At 44.9% G+C, this 23,702-nt stretch overlaps 1 protein-coding gene across 1 annotated transcript; it reads left to right on the forward strand.

Annotated features, from left to right (window-relative positions):
- The first annotated feature begins 390 nt into the window (after positions 1-390).
- On the forward strand, positions 391-22,432 carry LOC104847384 (liver carboxylesterase 1-like). The gene is made up of 10 exons (XM_064274015.1): positions 391-812; positions 1,377-1,530; positions 8,827-8,931; positions 11,162-11,266; positions 14,090-14,128; positions 15,783-15,923; positions 16,815-16,895; positions 17,171-17,318; positions 20,902-21,033; positions 22,093-22,432. Exons 1-10 carry the CDS (start codon positions 682-684, stop codon positions 22,167-22,169), a joined length of 1,113 nt encoding a protein of 370 aa, XP_064130085.1. The 5' UTR covers positions 391-681; the 3' UTR covers positions 22,170-22,432.
- The last annotated feature ends 1,270 nt before the right edge of the window (positions 22,433-23,702 follow it).

The following is a 23,702-nucleotide window of genomic DNA, read 5'->3' on the forward strand; positions in this document are numbered from 1 at the left end:
CTCCCCCATTATGTTAGTTCTTTTAATTCAAGGACCATGAGCTGTGAATGGTTATGTCCACTTTCATCCTATTCTTAGCACTGTCCCTGGCACATGGCAGGGTCTCAGCATGGAAGAGGCTGATTTTAGGCTGGGCTTTGGAGGGTTCCTGGGGTTTGGGGATTCCGAAAATGCAGAGGGAAGGAGGAAAGGCATGTTACAAAGAGATATCATCAGGGACATGTGCTCATCTTGGGATAATCATTTGCTCTAGGGGAGAAGTTCCATTCCCCGGAAAAGAGCTAAGTAAGGCAAAGCTGAAACACAAAGGCTGCTCAATGCACTGTTTGCTGAGCTGGCTGTGAGGTCCAGGCATGAGGACAGTGACAGTGTTGGGGAAAACATAACACCCTTGGCCTGTGCTGCTCCCAATGAAAGCATGAGGAGCCTTGGTGTTCAGGTGACACTTGATATGCTAGGGAAGACAGTGGGGGCAGCCAGGGTACACTGAGTGGGGTGGTGGCTTCAACTTCATTGGGAGAATGGGAGATAAGGCTCCAACCTTGCTGGGGACTGTGGATTTTGAACACTGGCCTCCTTTGTTTGTGACCAAGAGGTAGATGGCCAAACCAAACAATCTCTTGAGGTCTCTCCTAGTTCTGCTTCCTATAACCAACATGGTTGCTTCCTCCTGTCCAGGTAATGGTATGGATCCATGGAGGTGGTCTGCTGGTGGGTGGGGCATCAATGTTCGATGGGCTAGCCCTGTCTTCCCATGAAGATGTGGTGGTGGTGACCATTCAGTATCGCCTGGGGATCTGGGGATTCTTCAGGTAAGAGATCGGATTCTCCCCTCTGAACACTGGCCCTCAAATAAGGGTGCTAGGACCTAGCTCTGACCAGGTCAGCCTCTAAGGAGACCTTTGCTAAGTTCCTGAGTAACACATTCAAGTCACACCCCCTCCCCCGCACACAACTTCTCGTTCCCTGGCCACACTGGTCCACTTACTGTTGAGCTTTTGCATATGCTGTCCCATCTGCCTAGAACACCTACTCTACCTAACAAACTCCTATTCACCCTACAAGGCCCACCCCAAATGTTATCTCCTCTTAAATACTCATCTTAATACTTTGTATGTTCCTCTATCATGACGGTTAACATGCAGCACAGCAGTTGAGGGATGACACATAAATGTTTGCCAAATGAATGAATGTAGAGTCCTAAACAAAACAACGTGACAGAAGGGGAAGGTGGATAAAGACCCCTGTGTCAGGGATGTGGAAGCTCAGTCTTATCCTGGAAGGCCCAGCTGGAGCCCCCCCACCCTGTCTATAGTCCTGAGAGCCCTTGCTGTAACATCTCTGTCCCCACCCCCACCCTCTTCTCTCACTCACAGCACTGGGGACGAGCACAGCCCGGGGAACTGGGGTCTCTTGGACCAGGTGGCTGCATTGCACTGGGTCCAGGAGAACATTGCCAACTTTGGAGGGAACCCAGGATCGGTGACCATCTTTGGAGAGTCTGCAGGAGGTGCAAGTGTCTCTGTTCTTGTAAGTGACCCCAGCACCAAGCCTGACACCCAGGACATGAGTCCCTTGAAGACCAGCCAGTTGAGCCTTGCCCACCTTTTATTACAAGGCCTGGATCCAGGGCTGACACTACTCACTGCCCAACATCATAGGGCATAGAGTTAATCACAAAATTCTTCTCAGCCTCGAGGGAGCTTAAAGCTCAGCTTTGCACCCTTGGGCCATACGAGTAAATCTCCAGACGAAGCCTATAGCCATGACATTCTCTTCATCTAGCCTGGTTGAGCTCTGTCTCTCTTTCCTAACCATTATGATGTTAAGACTTGCCTCACTTTTCTTGGGAGGCAGTGGCGGGTATAAATTAAGCATAAAAGGAGGTGAGGACAAGAGCAAGGCAGAGTTTCATTGTTTGGCTTGAAGCCAGGTCCATATACACATCAAGGGGAAGCAGAGCTAGAAAGGGTGGAACCTCCTCTGAGGTGATCTGATGGCTTTTCCATGCCAGAAAGGGTGGACAGCCGTCTCTGGACTGAGGGATGGAAGTGTGTTGGGGGAGGAAATCTGGGGGAGGTGGGAAGGGGATGAGGGATATGAAGAGGGGTCAGGGTGGGATGGGCCAGGGGTTGTGAGACATAGACAAAATCTGGAGACACAAGGTGTGATGGTTAAGATTGTATGTCAACTTGGCTGGGCTGTGATTCTTAGTGTTTTGGCAGTCGAATAATGTTGTGATCACTTCCCCAGCAAGGTTTGGTACATGATCATCCCCATGATGGAATCTGCTGTGAGTAGCCAATCAGTTCAAAAGGAGTTTCCTTGAGCTTGTGTTCTGCATCGAATATAAGTGGACATTCTGGCAAGGCTTGGGTGCTTTTTCCTCATGCCAGATCCTACAGCTGGCTCCTTTTCATCTCACCTCTGGTTGTTGGGACTTGAGCTAGCAGCTTACCTGTGGTTTTGCCTGCTGATCTTGGGATTCATTGATCTTCTCAGCCTGTGAGCAAGAGCTCTACTCTCTTACCTGCCAATCTTGGGTTCTCCAGACCTTGCAGCTACATGAATCAGAAGAAGCCTCTATCTTGACATATGGACTTGGGACATTCCAGCCTCTACAACTTCATGAGCCATTTCCTTGACATAAATCTCTCTCTATATATATATTAATACACTTTCCTGATTTTACTTCTCTAGAGAACCCAGCCTAAGACATTTGTTCCCAAGAGTGATTCTAGGAAACAAAATTGTAAGGATGACTTTTCTAAAAAATTGATTCTCAAGTCTGGTTAGTTGTAAAGATGTTGATGACTCTGTTTCCAGTAGTAAAGAGGACCCTACTAATCCACAGCATCAGGTGACAATCCAAATAGATCAGGTATTGATGAAAGATGAGGTTCTGAATGATTGTGTGTGTGACACCTTTCTACAATTTAGTCAGAATGAGAGGTATAAGGAAACTGGTTGGTTGGTCCTATTTTCAGTAGGCATACTGGTGAAAGAGATGCTCTCAGGGCATCAGAGCTAGAGCTCAAGTGCCTTATAAGTGACCTGAAAGTAAGTTTTCACTTGTGTTTTGAAAGAAAGTAACAGAGCTGATGTTGATGAAAACCAAACCCACAATCTTATTGTAAGAATGGCTGAATTACAATGCCCACTCAGCTGTCAACCTCTAGAGGTGTCTGAAGTTAAAATGACGGCACTGATTGGGAAGAAATGGGATCCTGAAACTTGGGGTGGGGACATATGTGCAGATAATCAGGAAGCTGGAGACATTGAGCCCCTAAATTCTGTTGAATCATGCCCACCAACAGAACCAGCCCTGTCACTCTCAGCTGAAGAGATTACTACATGTTTGTCTCCTAAACCACCCTGCCCAGTAAAACCATTAGCCCCTCCACTCCCATCTAATGAGATTAGCTCAGCTGCCTCTAAAGAGCCCTTATCTGAGTCATTGCCTGGGGCATTGCCTGAGGCACATGCTTTACAAGATGATTCTGAATGTCCTCAAAACACTTCCCACTACCAATTTTGGATTCTAGACATATACTAGACTTAAGTCCCAGTGAGCCTTAAAAGGTGAAGTTAGAAGTGTGACCCAGGAGGAGGTACGCTACAGTCCAAGAGAACTGCTGGACTTTTCTAATATGTACAAACAGAAACCTGGGTAATATGTGTGGGAATGGGTATTAAGGGTGTGGTATAATAGTGCAAGGAACATAAAGGTGGATCAGTCTGAGTTTATTGATATGGGTCCACTAAGCACAACCTTTCAACTCAAGAAGGTAGGAAAGTATCTAATAGTTTATTTGGTTGGGTTGCTGAAGCATGGATTAGGTGGTGGCCTACACTAAATCAGGGTGAAATATCAGACCTGCATTAGTATACTAATGGACAGTGAATTCAGTCAGAATAGTCTGACTTATATGGACTTATCATGTTGACTACTTAGTTGTGGTGTTCCCAGGAGTGAAATAGATAGGAAATCTACTAAATATTTATTTGTGATCTCTGCAAAGAGGTGAATTCTAGGTCAGGTGAACAGCAGTCTAACTTGAATCACCCAAATAGAGAGTCACGGTCCCTCAATCAATTCCCAGACATGCGTGAGTTTAAAGGCCCACAACCCCTTGGATGAAGGAGGCCAGGTCCCCTTGAGGAAGGACTCCAGTACACTGCCAAAAAATTGACACTTTTAATCTCCCTCCCAGCCTTCCAAAGGGATCTATGACCTTTTACAAGAGTGACTGTTGGTTGGGGAAAAGAAAATAATCAGGCTTTTTGGGGATTATTGGATACAGAAACTAGTTCCAGGAGACCCAAAACATCACTGTGGTCCACCAGTCAGTGTGGGGGTGTATGGAAGTCAGGTTATTAATGGAGCCTTGGCTCACATCCATCTCACAGTAGGTCCAGCGTGTCCCTGAACACATCCCGTAGTGATTTCCCAAGTTCCAGAACGCATAGTTGGAATAGATACACTCAGCAACTGGCAGAACCCCCACATTGGATCCCTGACAAATGGAGTAAAGGCTATTATGGTGGGAAAAGCCAAGTGGAAGCCATTGGAACTGCCCTTACCTAGGAAAATAGTAAACTAAAAGCAATACTGCATTCCTGGAGGGATTACAGAGATTACTGCCACCGTGAAGGACTTGAAGGATGCCAAGCTGGTGATTCTTACCACATCCCCATTCAGCTAGCCTGATTGGCCTGTGCAAAAAACAGATGGATCTTGGAGAATGACAGTGGGTTATCGAAAACCTCAGCAGGTGGTGACTCCAATTGCAGCTGCTGCTCCAGATGTAGTTTCATGGCTTGAGCAAATTAATGCATCTCCTGGTACCTGGTATGCAGCTATTGATCTGGCTAATGCCTTTTTCTCCATACTTGCTTTGAAGGACCATTAGAAGCAGTTGGTCTTCAGCTGACAAAGCCAGCAATACACCTTCAGTTGTCTACCTCAGGGTCGCATTGCCTCTCAAGCCTAATGTCATAATTTAGTCTGAAGGGACCTCGATTGCCTTTCCCTTGCACAAGACTTCACACTGGTGCATTACATTGATGACATTAAGCTGATTTGACCTATTAAGGAAGAAGTGTCAAAGACTCTGGACTTACTGGTAAAACATTTGCTTGCTAGATTGTGGGAAATTAATCCCACAAAAATTCAGGCACTTTCCACCTCAGTGAAGTTTCTAAGGGTCCAGTGGTGTGAAGCATGTCAAGATATTCCTTCTAAAGTGAAGGATAAGTTATTGCATCTGGCTCCTCCCACAACTAAAAGGAGGCGCAATACCTAGTGGACCTCTTTGGATTTCAGAGGCAACATATTCCTAATTTGAGTGTGCTACTGTTTTTTTTTTTTTACTCTGGCCTATATATCCAGTGAGTGGAAAAACTGCTCCTTTTGAGCAAGGTCCAGAACAACAGAAGGCTCTATGACAAGTTCAGGCTGCTGTGAAAGCTGCTCTGCCACTTGGATCATATGACCTGGCTGATCCAATGGTGCTTAAATTATCAGTGGCAGATAGTGCCATCCATTGAGGTGATTAACCAGGAACCTAGTGGACGCTGATTACATTGGACCACTTCCATTATGGAAAGGGCAGTATTTGTTCTTACTGAAATAGACTCTTCCTCTGGATATGGATTTGCCTTCCCTCCACACAATGCTTCTGCCAAAACTACAATCCATGGACTTCAAAATGCCTTATCCGCTGTCATGGTATCCCACACAGCATTGCCTTGGATTAAGGGACTCACTTCACAGCAAGTGAAGTGTGGCAGTGGGTCTGTGCTCATGGAATTCACTGGTTCTACCATGTTCCTCATCATCCTGAAGCAGCTGGGTGATAGAACAATGGATTGGCCTTCTAAAGATGCAATCATGGTTCCAACTAGGTGGCAATACCTTGCAAGGTTGGGGCAGTGTTCTCCAGAAGGCTGTATATGCTCTAAACCAGCATCCAATATATGGTGCTATTTCTCCCATAGTGAGGATTCATAGGTCCAGGAATCAAGGGGTAGAAATGGGAATGACACTACTCACTATTACCCTTAGTGACCCATTCGCAAGATTTTTGCTTCCTGTTCCCTGAGCTTATGCTCTGCAGGTCTAGTGGTCTTAGTTCCAAAAGGAGGAATGCTCCCACCTAGAGACACGTCATTGATTCCATTGAACTGGAAGCTAAGAATGCCACCTGGCCACTGTGATCTCCTTATGACTCTGGTCCAAAAGGCAAAGAAGAAGTTACCATATTGGCTGGTGTGATTGATCTTGATTGGCAAGAGGAAATTGGACTGATATTACATAATGGAGGTAAAGAAGAGTATGCCTGGAATGCAGGAGATCCCTTAGGGTGCCTCTCAATACTACCAAGTCCTGTGATTAAACTCAATGGAACACTAAAAACTAGAGGAACTGAATTCCGACATGACTACTGATAGCCCAGAGCCTTCAGGAATTAAGGTTTGGGTTGCCCCACCAAACAAAGAAGCACAACCAGTTAGGCTGCTTGCTGAGGCCAAGGGAATATGGAATGGGTGATGGAAGAAGGTAGTCCGAAATATCAGTTACAGCCACATGACCAGTTGCAGAAATGAGGACTGTAGTTGTTATGAGTATTTCTGCTTTGTATATGTGCATCAAATATTTTTGTTTTCTTCACTTATAAAATATAAGATGTAAACAGGGCTAGTGCATTTCTGGGTGTATGTGTATTCATTGTATCATGTTAGGCACAAGTACGACTTTATAATTGTCTTTATTCATAGATTATGAATGGTTTAAGGAGATGTGTACAGGTGTCAGTTGACAACGGGTTGACTGATGGTTAAGATTGTGTGTCAGCTTGGCTGGGGCATGATTCTCAATGTTTTGGCAGTTGTATAATGTTGTGATCACTTCCCTGTTGAGATTCGATATGTGATTACCCCCATGATAGGATATGCTGTGAGTAAACAATCAGTTGAAAGGGAGTTTCCTTGAGCTTGTGGCTTGCATTGAATATGAGTGTACATCCTGCAAGGCTTGGGGGCTTTTTGCTCATGCTGGATCCTGCCACTGGCTCCTGTTCATGTGACCTCCTGTTCTGGGGACTTGAGCTAGCAGCTTACCTGTGGTCTTGCCTGCCGATCTTGGGATTCATCGATCTTCGCAGATTATGAGCAAGAGCCCTGCTCTCTGACCCGCTGATCTTGGATTCTCCAGCCCCTGTGGATATGTGAATCAGGAGAAGCTTCTATCTTGGCACATAGACTTGGGACATTCCAGCCTCTACACGGTGTGAGGCATTTCCTTGATATAAATCTCTCTGCACATATATATTTACACACTTTACTGGTTTTGCTTCTCTAGAGAGCCCACCCTAAGACACAAGGTGTCTGTGGGTTTGGGAATACGGCTGGGGAGACACTGAGAGAAGCTAAGGTGGAAAACCAGATCAGAAGGTGCTGGCAGCTGTGAGAAACCTTCCAGCTGCCTGACAGTTGAGCAGAGAGTCAGTGCTATCACCATGTTTTTAAAACGTGTATGGGCTTCATAGTTGAATACAGTGAGGGAAGTCTTTATATTTTTGAAGTGGAGAAAAAGGAAAAGTATAAGTAAGCCCAAAGAAGAAAAGAGACATCCACAGTTGCAGTACCCAGGAATACTCAGCATTAACATTTTGACATGTATTTTTCTAGTGTTTTCTCCATGATTCAGTTAATCAATCTGTCTGTCCATCTATCTATCTATCCGTCTATCTATCTATCTGAAAGAGTCCCTGGAGTACACAAACAGGTAACGTGCTTGATTGTTATCTGAAAGGTTGGCAGTTTGAGTGAGTCCACTCAGAGTTACGTCGGAAGAAAGGCCTGATGATCTACTTCTGAAAAATCAACCACTGAAAACCCTACAGAGGACAGTTCTACTGTGACACACATGGGATCTCCATGAGTCAGAACTGACTTGGTGGCAACTGGTACTGGTGTCCGTCAAAAAACCCTCCTCGACATATCAATATAAGTACTTCCCTTAGCATTAAATATTCCACCATAATGTTATTCTTAAGAAGCCCTGGTGACACTGTGGGTAAGCACTTGGCTGCTAACTGAAAGGTCAGTGGTTCAAACCCACCAGCCGCTGTGTGGGAGGAATGTGGTAATCTGCTTTGGTAAAGATCACAGCCTTGGAAACCCTGTGGGGCAATTCTATTCTGTTCTATAAGGTCACTATGCATCAGAATCAACTTGATGACACACAACAACAACAACAGCATTAAATATTCTTCCACAGTATCATTTTTGTGCTTGCATAGTCATTCATGGTAATAATGCAAATTAATTTATTTAACCAATGTCATAATATTGGGCAATGGGTTATTTCCAATGTTGGGTAAATATCCTTATACAACCTTGTATGCCTCCTTGATCATTTAGCTTAAGATAAATTCTGAGTTACGGAAATGCCTACAAAGAAATGTGTATTTAAAATTTGTTGGGGATATGCCACCGTGTTCTTCAGAACACTTATGGTTTTAGGTAATAAAGATGTGCCATACACTTCCTATTCCAGCCCTCACCTTGTGTTCCTGATCCACTCCCCTAAGCTTGTCTTGTGGAAACCAGGCCCCTGGGTCAGTCTAGGGGAACAGCCCAGGACAGATGAGGAACTATTATGTTCACTGAGGCCTCTTACATGCTCCTGAACCTCCTTGATTTGTCCCCAGAGCAATGTGTCAGGGCAGAGCTGTGAATGGAGGTAGCTCTGGAAGAACAGATGTGTCATTGACCCCTCCCTGTGAGCATAAACTCTCCTCCTCTCCACTCCCCTCACAGGTTTTATCTCCTCTGGCCAAGAACCTCTTCCACGGGGCCATTTCTGAGAGTGGCATGGCCCTCTGTGTTGCTCTGGTCAAGAATGAAAGCAGGTCGGCAGCTGAGGTAGGTCTCACTTTGGACAGGTGCCTGCACCTTTTGCTCTGGCCTCCTGGAATCTCAGGGGTCTTTCTTGCCAAGGACTCAACTTACGTTGTCAAAGAATTATGGAAGTGAGAGTGGCTAACAGGACAGACAATGAGACACCTTACTCAAGGTCTTAGTTTGCTAGGGATACCTTAACAAAAATGCCACAAGTGGGTGACATTAAAGAACAAGGATTTACTGTCTGACAGTTTTGGAGACCAGAAGTTTGAATTCAGGGCATTGGCAGGGCTAGCTGTTCTCTGTCAACTCTAAGGGAAGATTCTTGTCTCTTTCTGCTTTGGTAGTTGTTGGCAGTTCTTGGCATTCCTGGGCTTGGAGATGCAGCTATCTCCATTATTGCTCTCTCTTTGTCATCTACTTCTCCCTGTACCATTTAACTTATTCAACAAATACATACCGAGCATTGACTATGTACCAGGTGCTATACTAGGCTCTGGGGTGCCAGTGCACACTCACCAAGGCCCCACCATCATGGAGTCCACATTCTATCCATCTGCTTCTTCTCCTCTGGTTATGTTTTGCTTCCAGTTCACATGACCACTCCACCTGCCCCTGAGTTTTAAGAATTTCCTTTTGATTTCAGAAGGTAGTCAGGCTTTCTCCTCTGCTTTAGAGCGTTTATCATTTTTGTGTTAGAAGTGCTCAGCCCCAATTCCAGATTATTTACGAAAGAAATTCTCTGTCCCAGGTTTGCTTGGATGCCTATCCTTGGTCTCATTGAATGTAGTTAGGAGGGTGGGCAACTTGTATGCACGTGGCTTTCAGGAGCTACTATGGGAGCTCCGTGGCCCAGAAGAAACCATTCTCAGAAAAGTTGAGGGCAAAGGTGTGATGGACAGACCAGTCCAACTCCAAGACAGGCTGAAGGAAGCCTCTCCTTCAGCAGGGTCTTCTTTTTCCTTTTTTTTTTATTTTTAAAGAGGGAAAAAGGCTCTGGTTGTGTCACTAGCTCTCCAAGCAGTGATCTGAGCCCCTCAGCTTGTCTTAGAATCTTGACCATTATTTATTTATTTTTCATGACCCATGAGCTAAGAATGATTTTTATATTTTTAAGTAATTGAAAAAATCAAAAGAAGAACAATATTTCACAACCTGTGAAAATTATACGAAATTCAAATGTCGGTGTCCATAAATAAAGTTTTATTGGAACTCCACCACACGCATTCATTTACATATTTTCTTGTTTAACTTTGAAGCAACATCTGCTATTCGTTGGGATGGATGCCAGGCTATTTTCCTTTAGGCCTCAGAGTTAAATGATATTCTGTACTTTCTGAAGTGCCTTCATGTGAGTCATCTTAACTGGACCTCCCGTAGTTCTGCACATGTTTTAATATGTGTTGGTACCCTTCTAAGCCCTTTCAGGTATTAAGATAGGCCAGTCATTATCCCCATCTATGGGTGGAAAAGCTGAAGAGCCTTGGTGGCATAAGGGTTAAGTGCTTGCTGCTAACTGAAAGGACGTCACTTTGAACCCACCAGCCACTCCATCAACAAAGACCTGGCAGTCTGCTCCCATAAAGATTACAGCCTAAAAAACCTTATAGGGCAGTTCTACTCTGTCATGGAAGGTCACTCTGAGTCAGAATCAGCTGAATGGCACACAACAACAACAACACCGTAGTTGTAGAAACTGACAACAGAGAAGTTAAGTGACTTGTCCAAGGTCAGATGTAAGTCAAATGTAAGTGGCAGAGCTGAGATAGGAATTCAGGCAATATTATTGAGAGTTGATGCTCTTAACTACCACTCCACACTGCCTCTCTTTAGATATTCAGCTCTGAGATCATTAAACAGACATAAGGTAACTGAGGAGCCCCTGGGTGGTGAAAACGGTTAAGCACTCAGAATAAGGCATGGTGTTCTACTTCTGAAAGATCACAGCCGTTGAAAACCCTATAAAGCACAGTCTTACTCTGAAACACATGGAGTTGCCATGAGTTGTAATTGGCTTGAGGACAACTGGTTCTGGTGAAGGTAACAGACAGAGAGAATGTGTAATTGGCTCAAATCACAATTCAAATTAATAATAGAGGCAAGACTAGGACACAGGACTCATACCTTCTCGTCTTTTTTCTGCTATAGTATGCTACCTTCAGAAATAGGGTAGGGGTGAAACGTTCTGTCTACATTGTTTGAGGGCAGGGATATCACTCTTGAATTCTACTGTAACTTGTGATCTCCACAGAAACTTGCTACCTTGGCTGGATGTAAAACCACCACCTCCGCTGTCATGGTTCACTGCCTGCGCCAGAAGACAGAGGAGGAACTCTTGGAGACATCGCTGAAGATGGTAGGTGCATTCATTCTTGTAGCCACATAAGTCCCACCCTTTAAACTTGGCCCCAGGCTTTATCATTTCAGCTGCCACATTTACCTAAAAAATCTACCTGGGCAGTTTCTTTTTTCTCAGGAGCAGTGTTAGCCTAAGGATCTCAATAAGTAATTTCTTCTTTCCTTTTTTATTGTGAAATATATCAAATCTCAGAAAAGTAAAATAATAACATTAATGAAGAATTCTGTGATAATCCCCCAGTTTTATCAAAATTTGTGATTTCACCATCCTCACTTTCAGATATATTTTTAAGAAATTAACCATTACAGATTTGGCTGAAAATCCCTGGGCATCCCTTTCTGGTTCCATTCTCCCCCTTCCTTCTCAGAGAAAACCACCATCCTGAATTTTAGGGACAAGGTTATTAAAAACAAAGTTTGTCAGAATTTATCTTGGTTAATTTAGAAACTACCTAAATTATAACTCAGTAGTAGCCCAGTTTTCTAGATTTCCTGAGACCCTGCCCCAACTGTGATTCTAGGATAGCCATCCATCCACCCACCCAACTATCCATTTATCATCTTACCATCTGTCTACTCAACTACAAATCTATCCAATCCATCAATGTCACTTCACCAATCTAATATCAGTCAATCCACTAATCCATCAATAGCATTACATCCATCGATTATCAATCCGTCCAGATCCATTCATCATCCACCCACCATACATCTTCACCCAAAAACCAATGATTCCTCTGTCCGCCAGTTACCGTCCATCTATCCAGTTATTTGTTCAACTCATCCATACTCCATATATTGGCCAACCCCTTCCATTCATTCATGCATCCATCCATTCATCTGTCCATCCATGCTAACTATATGGGGGGTGTCAGAGTCGATGATGCAGACATGAATATGGATGTGTTTCCTTGCCCACAACGAACTGTCGAAGGAAAAACACACCCACCCTTAACTGTGGTGGGAGTACAGAGGGGGAAGCCTTCATTTTAACCAGCAGGGGTGCTTCACATAGAAGGTGACATTTGAGATTGGTGGATGGCTACCGCATCTGTCATCTCAGAGAAGCTACAGCAGGGCACACACCTCAGAGAATACAGGACTTCAAGCCAAGCTATTCCCTTTGTGGGGGAAGGGTACGAATGTGAGCTCCAAAGTAGCCAGAACCTTTGGACTTTCAGTCCGGACCCTGGCCTCCTGTGGATACTCCCAGGGTTTCCCAGGGGCAGGCATAGAGCACTGGACTCTGCATGTATCCCCATGAGTTGAGCCCAGTGTGGTTTCTGGGCTTGGATCCTGGTGTCTCAACCCCTAATAAGGTGACCAAAGTGTTCAAAGAATTAACACACAAGTATTTTCTGATACCTGGAAAGAGGCAAATATTTTAACAATTCTTTATGAGACACAAAGGACCCTGCTTATAAGGGGAGAGTTGGTGAATTTGGGAAAACCCAGAGAACCTAAGAGTCTTAAAATCTCCTTTTGGGACTTTCTGTGATCATTTGGAAGTGCTTTCCATGATTATTCACTATCCCCAATACACACACACACACACACACCTGACTGCTGGAGCTACAACTCAGAATAGAGAGACCCTTTCCGGTCACTTCCTGCGTACTTGTCAGGCATATTCCCTGCAGTGTAATGTAACATTCAGTGCAATTTTGATGACCACACACCAAGGACAGCCATGGGGAGGCAGGGGTAGGGTGAGTTTCAGTGAGCTTATATGAGTCAGGATTTTTTAGTGCAAGGTGAAAAAACTCATCTCAACGTGTCTCAAGCCAAAAAAAAAGGAACGTGTTGTAACAGAATCTTCAGGTAACTGAAAGGAGTTGGTAGTTTCAGACACAGCTGGATCCTGGTGCTCAAATGATTTTACGGGGATTCTCTCTGTCTCTGGAGGCGCATTGGTTGAGAGTTTGGCTGCTAACCAAAAAGGACTGTAGTTCAAATCCACCAGCCACTTCTCGGAAACTTATGGGACAATTCTTCTCTGTCCTATAGGGTCACTACGAGTCAGAATCGACTCAATGGCAGTGGGTTTCGTTTGGTTTTTTAATCTGTCTCTACCTCTCACCTTCCTATGCTCAGTGTTGGCTTCACTCTGAGGCAGTTTTGTCCCCTGGGGGGGTTAAAGAAAACAATGGCACTCTAAATGTACATTTTAGCAGTTTAGAAACCCTACTGGAAAGAGATGACCATTTCCCAATAATTCCCTCAGAAGTTTTGGGGTAAAATGACATGAGCAAGTACCATTCCTGAAATAATCATTGTGATCAGGGAGACAGAGCACCTCAGGTCAAATACACATTTCTGACCAAAAGGGTGAGAGTGGGGAAGAGGAAAGTCCCCAAAGGAAAATTGGGGTGCTAGATAGTAAACCCTGGTGGCACAGTTGTTAAGAACTACAACTGCTAACCAAAAGGTCAGCAGTTCAAATCCACCAGTCACTCCTTGGGAACCTTATAGGGCAGTTTTACTCTGTCCTATAGGGTCAATATGGGTCAGAAATGACTCGACTGCAACAGGTTTGGTTTTGGTCTCCAAGAGAAGGGGAAATAGATGCAGGGCAGGGTGGCACAAACAAGAGATGTCCAGCGACTCTAGATTGGGGACCCCAGATGTTGTCCTTGCCTTGTTCCTGCCGTCCCCTCCCCCTGTCCTATACCAGGGGAGCCAGGGTCCAGCCCACTTCCTCATGGCCCAGCCAGGGTGGCACCTGGAAGGAGGCCCTTTACCTCCAGGGCTGAGCTAACAAAAGATCAGCTTCTTTCCCAGGAAGGCTTCTCATTCACAGCCTCTGCCTTTGTCTTCACAGAAATTCTTCAGTCTAGATTTACTTGGAGACCCCAGAGAGGTAAGGGCCTTCGTTTTTTTAATTACAACTTTCAAGCCTTGCACTTTAAGCTCCAGTGAAATGTGGATGAAAGAATCCTCCTTTTCGTGGAATCACAGTAACTCCTTGTGTTTATATTACCAAGGCCCAGAGAGGGGCAGTGACTGGCCTAGGTAACACAGTCAGGAGGGCCAGAGGCAGGACTGGAGCCCATTTCCCAGACTCCCAGTCCAGTGCTCCCAGTCATCAGTTCTTTGCCATATGGACCCAGTCTAACCTTCTCTTGCTTATATTTCCTGCTCCCCAAAATGCCCCTTTGGGTGGAGGCTGGGCTAGAATCTTCCTCCATGGGGTGGCAGAGATGTTACCTGGATAAAGAGTTTCTTCAGGAACCTTCACTGAGGAGCCCAAATCTTCTCCTGAGAGGCCAGGATTGGTTGGCTGTGCAAGCTGCACTCTTTACAGGGCCTCAGGGAGGGAGCCAAGGGTCTCAGTCCTGGGTGCACCCTCCTCCCAGCCACACAGCCTGGATACTTTAGCCACATCCTCCCCATCTCCTTCTTCATCTGCCACCTTCCAACAGGTTACCAGCTTCTGGTGACATTGCCTCTGTACCATCTTACAATCCTGTCCTCTCTGCCCCCTCCCTGGGAAGTGATGTCCTGAAGAATCAATTGGATTTATTCAGTCTCTCAGTGATTATTTAATAAGCACTTACTATGTGCCAGGATCTGATTTAGAAACTGGGGCCAGAGCACCAAAACAGACCAAAAAAGACAAAATTCCCTACTCTCTTAGAACCTAACATTCTGGTTAGGGGGATTACAATAAACAAAGTGTGTGGTATGTTTGATGGAAGTCAGTGTTATGGAGAAAAATAAAGAAGAAATTGGGGTAGAACCTGCCAGTGGGTATGTCCCTGGTTTGCATTTTAAGTAGAAGGATCAGGGAATGGCTCAGTGAGAAGGTGATATTTGAGCCAAGTTCTGGAGGAGGTGAGGAAGCCAGTTCTCAGGAAAACTGGAGGAATAGTGCTCAAGGCACAGAGAATAGCTTCTGCAAAGGCCCAGGGCACAAGGTCAGTGTAATTTCAGTGGATCAGTGAGGGGACAGACTAGGCTTCAGGATAAAGAGATAATAGGAAGTGGGGGTGTGGCCATTTAAAGGATTTAGATTTTGATTCAAATCAAGATGAGAACCCATTGGAGGGTTTTGAACAGAGGGGTAACATAACCTTAGATTTCACAAAGGGTCTGTTTGGCTGCTGTGTTGAAAATGAACTGTAGGGAAGGGACAAGGGCAGATGAGGTGAGCCCAATGGGAGGCTGTTACATTGCTGTACATAATCCAGGCAAGGCAAGATGGCGGCTTGACCTAGGGTAGTAGTAGTGCAGTGTGGTGAGAAGGGATGGGAGTGTGGATATTTTTGAAGGAATAGCATACAGGATTTGCTGACAGACTGGATGTAGGTGTGAGAAAAAGAGAAGTGCCCCTGAGCTTGTTTGTTTGTTTGTTTAAACTGAGCAAGGCAATGCACATAGCCCACATAACACAACCACGTGCACCCACTCTGGGCAGCAGGAATTATGTCATCCTAACAGAAGCTGAAGTTGGTCACCCCCTCCCCACCACTGACTCCGCCCAGCTCTGGCCTCACTACTCTGTTCTCTTCCAGAGCTATCCCCTCCTGCCCATTGTGGTTGATGGGATGCTGTTGCCAAAGACACCTGAAGAGATTATGGCAGAAAAGAAATTCAACACCGTTCCCTACATGGTTGGAATTAACAAGCAAGAGTTTGGCTGGCTTCTTCCAAAAGTGAGAAAGTGGACACATCTTAGACTCTACCCCACCACCATCTCAAGTTAGGATGAGCTCTTCATTCCCCAAGGCCCTCTTTGAGTGGAGGGTGCCGGTTGCCTTCGGCATGAGTTGACGTTTCCATGAAAATCTTCTCTGAGATGGTCAAATGGGTGGTGCTGCCCATGGGAACCCCTCCCCCAAACACTGTGTCCTTCCAATCAATGAACCCTGGAACGTCGATGCTGGGAGGGCCTGTAGAGATAATAATGGTTCATGTGGGAAAACCAAAGTCTGGAATGGGAATGGAGTTTGGGAGTTAAGAAGAGCTAAGCCTCAGGCCCAGGGCCCCCACCTAAGGCTTGGTGCCTTAATATTTTCTCTGTAAGTCTCTGCACATGCTCTTAGTAATCTAATTGGAAAGATTCAGAGAAACATGCTGTCTTGTGAGTTAAAATTGACTTCTAAAAGGGAGGAAGGACTTTCCCCTCAGAGGGATTTCAGAGGTTATCCCAAAGGACCAAAGCCCTAAAGGCAGGAGTCGGGGCTTCCTCAGACATCTGAGGCAGGCCTGTGTCATCTGCTCCACAGCCCTCTACTTCAACACTACCTGGCTTCAGCCTTCCCTTCTGACTCACTGAGCATTGGGGGGATTCTAGCCTGATAAATGTCACAGTAGGCTGCAAAGAATTGGGGCAGCTTCTGCAAAACATTTTTCATCCTCCTGTACTCCTTGAGTTCCTGAACATAAGTCCATTTGATTCATTGATTTTGTCCAACTTATCGAAGCCCATGCTCATCAAAGCATGGCAAAGTAAGAGCCTCTTCAGTCTGTGTTGGTTTCCTTGGTTGTTTCTTTCTATTAATTCTCAATGATTCACAAGTGTGTAATCATTCTTTTTTTAACAGTTGATGGGCTACCCACTCTCTGAAGGTAAACTGGACCAGAAGACAGCTGCATCGCTCTTGTGGAAGTCCTACCCCCTTGTTGTAAGAGTCCAGTGAATCATGGGAAGTGGCTGAGACCCCAAAAGGGGAAGGAACTTGCCTAAACCATATAGCACTTAAATGGCAGATCAAAGACTAAGACCTGAGGGTTCTGCCCCCATTTTCCTGCCTTTCCCACCTTGCTGCCCTGGATGAGAGCTGCAAAGAGCTTGACTGGTGTCCTATTAATGCAAGCTTTCCTCACTGGGTGGAGAAGCCACGTCGGCTCACCTGGGGGTGGGCAGCTGGTGGTCACTTTTCACTCTTGATCCATTCAGGCCATCCCTGAGGAACTGACTCCGGTGATCACTGAGAAGTACTTAGGTGGGACAGATGACCCTGTCAAAAAGAAAGACCTGTTCCTGGACATGCTTGGAGATGCAGCATTTGGTGTCCCATCTGTGATTGTGGCACGTCGTCACAGGGGTGAGTGCCAGAGGCTGGACAGGAGAGGGGATGCTGTCCACCTCCAGATCCTTTGTCTGTCCTTCCCAGCCCCCGCACCCCCAGCATAGACAGATATGTTGCAACTGCCGTGAGTTCAATCTCAACGTTTGATTCCATTTGACCTGGAGTGAGGTGCTGTTCTGTTTTGGTTTCTGCCAGAAGCCAACTCTAAGAAAAGAATCTGAGTGCTAGTAGTTTATGTGAGAGGTGATCCCAGATAACACCAGTAGGAATGTGAGGAGGTGACCCAGGACAAAGAAGGAAGCCAACCAATGATGCATTGTTCAGCAGTATCCACTGTGGACAACTGGCACTGGGAACTCTGGGAAACAAGAAGAGGACTTGCCTTAGGGTCATCCCATCTCAGCAGCAAGGGAGCTTGTGTACTTACTACAAACTCCCACTAGCCATTGGCTGTTCCCAATGGGTTTTTAATTTTCTGGCACTTTGACCTGTTGCATGAGGGGACAGAGTAGTCTCCAGTGGCCAAAGACCCCAGGCAAATAGTTATGGATGCTAGAGGTAGATGTCAGGCTGGCATGTCCAGAAATGGAGGATATGGGTGGGAGTACTGACAGCATCTGCTCCTGGTGTTCCTTACTAGAGGTCATGATGATATGGGAGCTGGAGAGCAAATATTGGAAGGTACATCTTGGTCAGAACTACCTGCAAACTACTTTGTTAATTGATGGAGCTGGGGGAAGATTGGGAGCCAAGCATAGGGTCAGGGAGGTTGTCAGGGACCAAGAAAACCAAAAGGAATGAGCAGTGTGATGTGTGGGAGGAGGCAGTCTGCAGGATGTCAGGATCAGTGGCAGAATTTTGTCCATCCCAGCATGTGCCTGTGACAAGCTGAGGGCCAGGGTAGGGTCCTCCATGGTATCTTCCAACCTCACCTTCCCCAAAGCTGAGTAGGTGGGATGTGAGGTTAACGATGGAGGAGCTCACCTAGATAGTAGATGGATGTTTCCTTCCTAGATGCCATTTTGAGGTCCTTACTGGACTTCGCCTTTTCTACAAACTCCAGTAACTCATTCTCCTCATGTGCAAGCTAACAAATGTTTCCTTGGTCCCTCTTTCTCTAACCCTGCTGGAAGGGTTTTTCAATTCAGGACTTTATAAGCATGATCAAAACTACCTATAGCATGGAATAGGCTACCTAATACTGAACTACTTTGTGCCCAAGCACACCTCACAGCCATAAGGTACAGGTGCTAATTACCTATCCTTTCTTCCTCACTAGGGTCCTGATGAAACCCTTTAGCTGGGGGCCACCTGGGATCAAATCTGTTTTTTTCATAAATTTGGTTTAGCCTCCTGCAACTTGTCTGACCTGTGGTGTCGCCTTCTGCATCTTCTGCTAGTCTCATCCATCCCAGGATATTACATGACATTGAGTTTAGGGGCTTTTTATTATTTCATTCCTATATTTATGTCACTGTCTTCTTAATTAAAGTCCTTTAAATAAAAAGAAGTTTTTTGAATAAAAACTAGTTTGTTACAATTGTAAAAAGTTTTGAAAAGACAGGAACACACATAGAAGAAATGAGGTATCACTCATAGTTCTTCTGCCTGGAGACTTTGCTGTCAATGTTTTTGGTTTTTGTTTTCCTAATAATTGTTTCATGTCTTACCTATAATTAAAAGATCAATGTTACGATTTTTTTTAATACTATATTATAGGCATTTCCCAATGTCATTGATAATTCATTGAAAAAGATATATATCATTGGCTGCATGTGATTCCGTGGAATGAATACATTATAACTGGCTTTAACATCCCTTCTTACTGGCTACTAAGGCTGGTTGCTCCTATTTTGATGCCAGAAATAACATTATACTCATTCTTATGTGTATAAATCTTTGACCACATCTCTAATAAGTTTCTTAGGACTGCTTTTTAGAAGCGAAATTACTGGGCTGAACTGTAAGAGTGTTTTAAAGCTCTTGACACTTATTGCAAAATTGCTATTCAGTGTATAAGACTGTGGATTTCTTAACTCTCTTGCACACTTGGGATACTAAGATTAAAAAATATTGTAAATTTCATAAGCCCTACCCCAACTGAAGAAAAAAAAAGAGAGAGAGAACAGCACGCTCTGTTTTAATTTGCAAATATTTGATTATCAGTCTCTGCGTCTTCTGTTCCTAATTGCTGTTACCCAAATCTGTGCCCTGCTTTCCTCTGTAGACCTGTGTTGTAATCATTGGAGTGTTATATATCCTACACAGTAACTTTAAAAAAAAAAAAAAAGAATTTCTTTTGGGCAAGATACTGCTTAAAATAAGTTCTCTCGTTCACAAAAGGCCTTTCCTCTATGGCTGGGGTCTGCTTCTTTTCTAAAACTTTTGAGTGGCGGGGGCAAGGCTAAACCACCTCCTTCGGCAAATTCACCTTGGCCTTCAAGCACCTGTTTAACAAGTAGATTACAGAGTCACAGAAGAACTGATTGTTCCAAACAACACTTCTTTTTTTTTAATCCAAGGGCAGAACTAGGAAGTGAGGGGAAGGATTAAATGAACTTTGCTGAGTCCTCATGTTTTCAGGTTAATAGTTGCCGTCAAGTTGACTGTAACTCATGGCAACCACATGTGTGTCAGAGTATAACTGTGCTCTCTAGGGTTTTCAGTGGCTGATTTTTCAGAAGTAGATTCCCAGGCCTGTCTTCTCAGGTACCTCTGGTTTAGACTTGAACCTCCAACCTCTCAGTTGGCAGCTGAGCACTTCAACCTTTTCTACTGCACAGAGACAAATCCTCGTGTTGGGATGACATTTATTGTTAAATCTTTTTGTGGATGATATTTAATGGTGTGAAGAAATGATTCTAGTATATTCCAAAATAGCAAATATGATATTATCTCAATTTTATATATATTAAAGGCATATGTGCTAAAATACCAAAAAAGGCTTCCTCTGAGTGGTGGGATTGTAAGTGATCCTTTTGTTCATTTTTCTGCATTTTGTAAATTTCTTACTATGCTTAGGGGGAAAAGTTGTAAAATTTCTATACCAGTGGAAATGTTCAAAACTAGGGAAAATTGAAGACATCTATTGGACTGTAGATATTCTCCAAAGGAATGAAAACTAGTCTTTTATCAATGAAATACAATAGCGTACACTGGATGTATATAGATTTTTGTGTGTATGAAGGCATCAGTAGGCAAAGGGGTTTATATGAATTGACCTAAGGCCCTATAAAGATAGTCATTTTGAATGGATTGATGTAGGAATTTCAACATTCATTCATTCATTCAACAAATACTAGGCCCAAATCCCTGCCCCTCCTCAATCAACGATGCAGTCTTAAGTGACTTAATGAGCTTTCCTGAAACTCCATTTCTGAATTGAGATGATAACCAGGGGCTTCCTGCAGGGCCACACAGCTCCCAACACACAGTTGGCACTCACAGAGCTCAGCCACTATTAATATTGTTGGTGTTGTGTACTCAGTACCCAGATGTGTGACCAATTCCCTGAACGCTCAGGGCCCCCTGGAGACCTTGGTATCATCCAGGTGTGCATCTGGGAAAGTGAACTGAGCATGAATTCTTGTTTTCTCAGATGCCGGAGGCCCCACCTACGTGTACGAGTTTCAGCATCGCCCAAGCTTCTCACCAGAGATGAAACCCAAGACGGTGATAGGAGATCACGGGGACGAGCTCTTCTCAGTCTTCGGGGCCCCATTTTTAAAAGGTGATGGCTCTTTGCTGGCTATGAGCTTGTAGTTAGGAGACCTAGGCTCAAGTCTCAGTTTGGTGGCCTTGAGCAATTTCCTCCTTCTTTCCTGGCCTTAGTTTCCTGAATTCACCGTAATAGGGTTGAACTACATTGGGCAGTTCCCAGCCTTTCTCCTGCTCTAACATGCATGATGGGGGATGCGCATTCACATGCCCTCAGCTGTGGTCACTCTCAGAATCCGGACCTGTGGCATCAATAAGACAGGTAATAGGTCGCCTGTAGGGCTAGAATGCCATCCCTACATTTCCCACTCCTAAGAGCATAACAGAATGCGAGTGAGAGTAAGGCTAGACTTGTTGTGAACTTTGAATCACTTCTTATGTATGTGTGTGTGTCTCTACTTGTCTGTTCCTCTATTATCTAGCATCTGTCTCTCTACCATCTATCTATCTGCTATATATCTACCATCTATTTTAACATTTATCTAAAGCTCACATCTTTTAAAATTTAATCTATTTAATAACACAATATTTTAAAGAAAATCCTTCACCAATGTCTACAATACCTAACCACTAAGTGTTACAGATAACTTGTGACCCACCTTTTGGTTCTCTGTGACACACCAATGCCTCTGGGCATCTCCCGGTTGTATAACCCCATAGGACCATTTCAGCTCTGTTTTTTTCAGACTATCAAAATGGGGGTGGGTGAAGGAGATTGAGGAAATACCCAAGGGAGAGCAGTCTTGGAGTTGGAGCTGCTGTGAAGGAAGCTATGGGGTGTGACATTGTGATTCTGAAAGGGAAGGAGGGTCATGTGGGCACAAAAAGATAAATGCAGCCAGCTCACAGATTGACTAGAGGCCCATCACTGACTCCCAGATCAGTAATTCTCAAACCTAAAGTGCACACAAATTACCCAGGATCTTGTTAAAATGCAGATTTTCAATCAGTAGGTCTGGGATAAGGACCAACATTCCGCATTTGTAATGAGCCCCCAATTAATTCTGATGCTGCTGGTCCATGAAGCATACTTTGAGTATCAAAGGCTTTTTTTCTTTTCCCTTCTCCACAGAGAGTGGCACAGAAGAGGAGGTCAAACTCAGCAAGATGGTGATTAAACTGTGGGCCAACTTTGCTCGGAATGGGTGAGATTGGTGGCAGAGAGGAGCAGAGTCGGGGACAGGGGTAGCAGGGCATACCTATTTGGGAAGTTTAAGTGGTAAAGCTCTTGACTCTATGACCAAAGTACTCTAACAATGGGAGCTTTTTTTTTTCCTGTCACATATAAGTTTATATGCATCTTACTCCATATTCCCACTTTCTCTCCCCCTAATGAGTCAGCCCTTCCAGTCTCTCCTTTGGTAAAAATTTTGCCAGCTTCCAACTCTCTCTATTCTCCCATCCCCCCTCCAGACAGGAGATGCCAACACAGTCTCAAGTATCCACCTGATATAATTAGCTCACTCTTCATCAGCATCTCTCTCCTACCCACTGTCCAGTCCCTTTCATGTCTGATGAGTTGTCTTCGGGGATGGTTCCTGTCCTGTGTCAACAGAAGGTTTGGGGACCATGACCGCCGGGAATGGGAGCTTTTTAAAAGGGAACAAGCTCCCTCCAGAGATGGTGAGCTCCCTGTCTTGGAGGCAAGTGAGCCTCTTGGCAGAGATGAAGCCAATGGATCCCTGCATGTCTCAGAAGGTTGCTTCAGACCACACTGTAACTTTGGGAATTTCTATTTGATTCTGTTCTCAGGGACCCCAATGGAGAGGGGCTGCCCCATTGGCCAGCATATGACCAGAAGGAAGGGTACCTGAAGATGGCATCACCACTAAGGCATCCCAGAAGCTGAAAGACAAGGAGGTGGCTTTCTGGACTGAGGTCCTGGCCAAGAAGGCAGCAGAGAATCCAGCGCAGACAGAGCACATTGAGCTATGAACAGAGGGCCAACTGGGTACTCTACATGGGCATTCTACAGAAGGCACTTATAGCTCAAAGAGGCTTCTTATTGTGGAGGCTGAAGAATTGTCTGGTGGGATGGAGAATTTTGTACTGATTGCCTCAATTTTGGGCATAAATGTTTTGGAGATGAAGCCAGTGTCTGTGTCTTGGTCTAGAGATTAAACTTTCCTCCTTAGAGAGAATGAGGTCTCTGCATGGCACAAATGGTTTGTGCTTTACTACTATCTGAAAGGTTGGCAGTTTAAACCCACCCAGCAGTGCTGCTGAAGAAGGAAGAATGGCGTGGTGATCTGCTTCCGTAAATATTACAGTCAAGAAAACCCTGTAGAGCTTGGGCCTACTCTGTAACACATGAGGTCCCCATGGGTGGGACTCAAAGGCAATGGGTTTGTTTATGTTTTTTCCTTAGAGTGACTGTACTATGAGCAGGAAGATGCTCTACTGGGGATGGCTGGGCCTCTGGGCAAGCAGAGACCAGTAGGCTGGGTTCTGGGAGCTGCTAAGGGGGCCCTAGGTCTGCATCATCTCTCTGGATCCTCAACAACTTCAAATAGCTGGATTTGGGATGGTCGGAGTAGAGCATCCCTCTCCTCAGTGTGGAGCTACCCATGGAGCTGGAGGTGACACAGGCTGAGTATGTCCCTAGAGTGAGATGGGAGCGAGAAGTGCTGTGGTGACCCTGTGGCACTGCTGCATGGCCTTACCGACCATTCCACAGGTCTG

This window comes from Loxodonta africana, chromosome 21 (genome assembly GCF_030014295.1).
Source record: "Loxodonta africana isolate mLoxAfr1 chromosome 21, mLoxAfr1.hap2, whole genome shotgun sequence".
Lineage (NCBI taxonomy): Eukaryota > Metazoa > Chordata > Mammalia > Proboscidea > Elephantidae > Loxodonta > Loxodonta africana.